Below are 6,034 nucleotides of genomic sequence, written 5' to 3'. Positions count from 1 at the left end.
ATTTTTTATTTTTAAAATATTGAAAACAATTACCAATATAAGACCAGAATATTCGGAGGACTTTTCTGACCAAACAAATATATGTCAGCAAAGTTGTTTTTTTTCTTCAAATCCAAAGAATTCTTATTCATTTATACATAGGTCATCGATTACACATTGTACAAAAGGGAGGGTTAAATTAACCCGTTTTTCAATTTCTTGTCGTAAGTAAATAGGATTCAAGCCATTTTATCGAGATGAGTGTTCTATATTGAAAAAAAATCTAATAATTTTATCGAAATCTGATGGGGGAAATTAAGCAAACATAATAACAAACTCTATAATAGAGTAATAAGCAACGGAAATAAATTCCTCCAAACTTGCAAGAATCTGTGAGGAGTACCAATGAAATATAGAGCACAAAATAGAAATTAAGAAAAAAACATAGACAATTTGTTTAACGTGGAAAACCCCTCAATACAAGGGTAAAAATCACAGGTCGTCCAGACCAAAGAAATAATTTCACTATAATCAATGAATATACAAGAGAACCTCCAACAAGTGCACTAAAACGTGCTACAAACAGTCAAATCAAAACAAACCCTTAATTGGTACAATAGAGACAAGAAGATAAAACCCCAAAATATAAAGTAGATAATGCAAAACACTTATCTCTCTCTAAAGATATCTTTCTCCCGATCCAACCGGAAAATTTGAAGTATCACATGCGTAGAACTTGTTGTTCAAATATCAGCCCGATCCAATGGTGAACGAATTCATTGTTGCAATATGAAGAATGCTCTTTAGTGGGTATGTGAAAATCACTGATTTTCCTTCTCCTTCTTTTTCTCTCAATGATTTGTAATTATTTTTTCCTCTCAGATGAGTCTCTCTCTGTGTGTCTCTTTCTAATCTGACCCATCTCCACTTAAATAAGACAAAATGAGTCTTCTCATTTGGGCCTTTACTTCACATAGGAAGAGAGCCCAAAAAACCCAACATGCATTCCACTAAATTTTGGTAAATTTGTCTATTATTTGTTGTTTCATGCACATGTAGCGATCTCTATTTTGATTAGGGTTTCTTTTCAAACCACATGCCACATGATCAAAGAATAAACCATTATTGGTTATGACTTCAAACATATTTTTGTTATCATCAAAATTCACCATTTTTTATGTCGCTTGTTAATCTGAAGTGGAGAGAGGGAGGAAAGGTGTGGAGGTTGTGAGGAAAAAAATGAAATGTAACCATCGAAAATCGTCTTTAACGACGGAGAATGGTAGTCAGAAGAAGAGTTGCTGGAGGGTAAAGGTATAAGAAAGATGATGGGGAGATATAATCTAGTGTGATTAGCGTAAGGTGTGATTTTAAGGTATAAATTAATCTAATGGTGGATAAAGATGATGCACCCCAAACTACCTATAAAGGTGTGATCCATGTAGCATCCACCGAAAGACAAAGCTTCTCACTACAATAAATAAATATATATATATATATATATATATATATATATATATATATATATATATATAAAGAATTTCTTTATTAAATGAAATGGCCAAAATGGGAATAAGATCCTAAGTTACATTACATATAGTATCAAATTGACATGAAATTCAAACATCAATAACTCAACGAGAGACAAGTTGTTCACACAAGTATCCTTAAATAAATCTATTTTGAATCAGCGAGCAGGCTTTCGTAGCGGGCTTTGAAGAAGGCAAAAAGTGGGTCTCTAGGAGGAAGAACTTCTTTCACAACAGGGTGGCTCATGAACTCTTGGCTCCAATTGTAGAGCTTAGGAAATTTCTCACTTGTGAATAACTCCAACCCTGCAATTTCTTGAACCATAGGGACCCAAAATGCTATGAAGATAGCAGCAATATCTACCATCCCAAACTCCTCTCCTCCAAAGAACTTCTTGCCCTTGATCTCACTCTCAAGAAACTGCAGAGCCTCCAACGATTCTTCAACATTCTTCTCACGCTCTTTCTCATCAACCGTGAAAACAGATTTCCATACAGCACCCCCAATCTAATTTCACAAATCACATTATTTATTAGTATTCATAAAGTGCGTTTGTTTCACGAATTAGCATGAAAATATTACATACTGACGTTTGTTATAAATTTTAAAAAATTATTCACACCTATTGTTGATTCTAGGAAATATAATAACTTCCATTTTTTTATCATAGTTTTCCACACGTTTATTTCCTAAAATACCATTCAATTCTTTTTTTTATCTATTTTTATTTAAATTATTTTGAATTTTAAAGTTATTTTTAGAAATATTAAAAACGTGATCAAACATATTTTTAAAAAATAGTCATGAATGATATTCTCAGAAATGAAAAAAAAATTGCATGAAATAAACGTCCCAAAAATAAATGGAGGTAGTTGTTAAATGAATCATTAATATAATTTTAGACAAAATTGGTATACAATTAATAGTGAATGAAAAATATTAAAGAAATTCATGATAATTGGCAGTTAACTATTGAGTTCTCTAACATATAACAACATCTCATATTTAGATGTCATGAAAGATGATGTTTTAGTGATAAATTAGCACAAACAAAGAAAAGAAGAGTTATACACCTTGTCATCAATGAATTTGGACCAGAAACGAGCCAAGGCTCTTTGGTAAGGATCAGAAGGCAAGATGGGGTTGTTCTTCCATGTCTCATCAATGTATTCAACAATCACAAGAGACTCTGCTATGGGCTTCTCATTGTGAACAAACACCGGAACCTTCTTGTGAACAGGGTTGTATTTGAGAAGCAGTTCACTCTTGTTGACCAAATTTTCTTCAAAAAACTTGTATTGAATTCCCTTCAACTTGAGGGCAATCTGCACCCTGCACACAAATGGGCTTCCAACAACTCCCAAAAGAGACACCTCTTCCTGATTAGTTGCCATTGTTTGTAGCACTTCTAACCTTCACTCAAAAAATAACTATAGCTGGTTACGTGTTTCTTTGTCAGTGATGTATTCCTAATTATTCTCCTTTTATAGAGCATATATGTTATATTCATTACACATATTATGGGTACAGAGAAAAATGGTAAAGTTCTGCCGCGCTTATTAATTCCATTTAATGTAGTGTAGATGGTGCCGCGTAATTAGTTGATTGCATGCTGCCTATGAATGCGTTGCGGAGACATATACACATGAGAAGGATCTAGAAAATAAGAAAAATATGAAGATAACCTTTCCTATCAAAGAAGATTCTCAGTACACAAATGTGGAAAATGATGATGTAAGAGATAAGGTAAGCGATGCGTACAAAAGACAATTCCGTAGGAAGGACATTTTCAGAATAAAGAGAAAAGCCACCCGTATGGGGGTGAGAATAGCAGTTCCCTTGCCTTTACAAAAAGCTCTACCACTCTACATGAGTGGCCCTGGCCTTTCCTATCATCTATAGTCCAATACTCCAATGGATCTGAACAACTTTGGGCCTTTTAGGGCTCAACAACTAAACACATGCAAAATCTAGTAAGTTCGTTATTGCCATTGGTGATCTATTGTATTAATAAATTCAGAATCTGGATATTGTTTTTTCTCCTGCCTTTTATTTATTTATTTTTTATTTCACTTGCTTTCTGATCCCGCGTAACACAAGTGGCGGCTGTAGATAATGACATAAATTTTATCATTAACAATTTCTTTAGATTAGGTTGAGACTTACATTTCGGTGAATCTCTTATCTATATGTATATATAGATATATATTATGTAATAGAATCTCTCAAGTCTTCATCATAGCATGAATGATCTAAGCTTTAGTTAAATCAGGTGAATTGTATATCCCCCTCCCCTGGACCCAGAAAAAAAAAGTGAGTTAGCAACACAATTTATAGATAAAATTGTGACGATGGCAAACATTACAACCAAATAAAAAGCATCCTATCATCTACATGTTTAATTTTGTAAGGAAATAATGCATGTAAAAAAAGAAGATAAAATTCAGACTTTGTTACTAATTTCTGAGAGTTTCCTTCATCACTTTTTCTTTCATATTCAAATTTCAAAAGACTAGAAGAAGTCATTTCGTCTTTAATTGTTTATGCTTTTCACACCATTGTGCCTATGCCCTTACCAACTTCCCCACATTTAATGGAACCAAAAGAATGCTATAGGGCAGAAGAGGCAAGAAATGAGCACCCTCTTTATTTAACCCTTTTATTCAAAATTTGAATTGAAGCGGGTTCAAATTAAAAGAAGGAATAAGCTAAATACACCACTTTGAGAACTTGTAAATTAAAGAAGAAAAATCAACAAAAGGGAAAAGCGAGTAAGTAAATAAGGCTAGCTTTAATGCAAACTCAAAATTCTTGAGGCTTAAGTTTTGTTGTGGTTCCCTCTCAAGGTTTTCAAACGTTTGGTCCACCTCAACGTAGTTGCTAGCCGTTGTTGGTGAGATCTCTTTCTTTTTCCCTTGGCAAATTCTGTTGGAACAACCGCTATCATGAATAAATAAGAAAATTATGTTAGTTTTGTTACTAGGAAAAGCCTTGCAAGGAAAGTAAGAAAATATGTTATTGTCATTATTTGAAGTGCTTTGATTTGATTAGATCTCAACTGCAACTAACTTAATAAACTGATGTCTTTTTCACTTGGATTTGTAAGTGTTCCTTCTGAATTCAGTTTGTGCCCTTTCGTGTGTTGCATGATTTGATTGATTTTTCTTTTAATATTGTTTAGAAGCACAACAACGTATTGGTCATATTGACCATAGAGTTCTTCTCTTTACAATAATGTCAATTTCACTATCTAATAGTCGTCATATTTATGCCATAACGTCAATGGCATCTAGAAAAAATAAAAATAAAAAAGACCTTCACCCTATAGAAGAAACATACTGGAGATAGAGGAAGAAAAATACAAAATAATAGTACAGCGATATGTTGATTCTTGAAATTACCAAGCTAACTCAACACCCCTAAAGCCCTAAGCATTGTTACAATGTTACCAATGATGCATTTTCTTGGCAGTTTGATAATATTCCTTTTGGAACCCCAAAATTATTAGAAACATTTATCACTTTTGCTAAATGACTTTCTAATACTTGGGATTCCCCAGGTCATGTGAGGCACCGGGAGACAAACTTCCCCATGCATTGCTAACATTTAACACTGCCTTCCAAGAGCCAAACAATTTCAAATTCTTTCCTTTTAAATTTAACTGTGCTCGGAGAGAATCCAATTTTTCTTAGCATATTCACACTTCACTGAGCAACCCTTTATGACCGTAACTAGTGTCAAAAAGTATGATTTCAGGACACAATTTGTTGAATGACTTTAATGATCAATGAAGGAGTACATGTTAGAGCGTAGGCAATGCAAAGTGAAGACATTAATCTAATATACAATAGTAGTTAGTAATTTCAAAATGAGGTTGACTAAGTAATTAACTGGGCTGGAATGGAATCCTAAATTAGTCACTAGTACTATTAATTTAGGTTTTCTCTTTGCGGTGGGGTAACTATTGTAATTATTTAACGAGTTATGAACAAAATGAAGCACAAATTTGGTAGACATCATGGCCAGATCCGTCGCTTACACGACTTCCCATGACATTTCTTTATTATATTTTTTAAAACATTGGCATTAATTAATACCCATTTGATTTGGATACTTACTTTAAGTAAAAGCGTAACAAACATTGACCAGTAAACTAAAACTAAACCTTATTATGGTCTGTTTTAAATATTTATGATTGGCAATTTAGTCCTTATATTAAAACATATTACGGTTTAACCAATTAGTCATTCAATTTTTCAAAACTCGTTTCACATTATTCCCTCTGTTATCTGTGATAAAGACTCCAAGAATAATTTGAATAGTTCCAAATATGAATCATACGCCTAGTTTAAAGTTTTTCAAGCATAAACTTACGTACATAATACATATAGCAGCTCCAATATTAGTATTATTTGTCCGCTAGCTGTACCTCAAGAAACATGTCGCATCGGTAGACAGACACAAAGGAATTTTACTGTTGGGTAACTTGTATTAATGGTACATGCTTGAAGACAGTACACAGTAC

The 6,034-nt window shown here is 33.1% G+C and overlaps 1 protein-coding gene across 1 annotated transcript; it reads right to left on the bottom strand.

Annotated features, from left to right (window-relative positions):
- Positions 1-1,656: 1,656 nt before the first annotated feature.
- On the bottom strand, positions 1,657-2,903 carry LOC100806714 (probable glutathione S-transferase). Its single transcript, NM_001317479.1, has 2 exons — positions 2,583-2,903; positions 1,657-2,016 (listed from the first exon to the last, which is right to left on the bottom strand). Exons 1-2 carry the CDS (start codon positions 2,901-2,903, stop codon positions 1,657-1,659), a joined length of 681 nt encoding a protein of 226 aa, NP_001304408.1.
- Between the last annotated feature and the right edge of the window lie 3,131 nt (positions 2,904-6,034).

The sequence above is a fragment of the Glycine max genome, chromosome 7, assembly GCF_000004515.6.
Source record: "Glycine max cultivar Williams 82 chromosome 7, Glycine_max_v4.0, whole genome shotgun sequence".
NCBI classification, from domain to species: Eukaryota; Viridiplantae; Streptophyta; class Magnoliopsida; order Fabales; family Fabaceae; genus Glycine; species Glycine max.
This window is presented reverse-complemented; position numbering and strand designations above follow the sequence as displayed.

What these genes read in the sequence shown, in the direction of transcription:
- LOC100806714 (NM_001317479.1), bottom strand. Translation starts at nt 2,903, where the DNA reads ATGGCAACTAATCAGGAAGAGGTGTCTCTTTTGGGAGTTGTTGGAAGC. An exon ending in CCAAATTCATTGATGACAAG is followed by an intron (nt 2,017 to 2,582) that starts GTGTATAACTCT and finishes TTGTGAAATTAG; the next exon opens with ATTGGGGGTGCTGTATGGAA.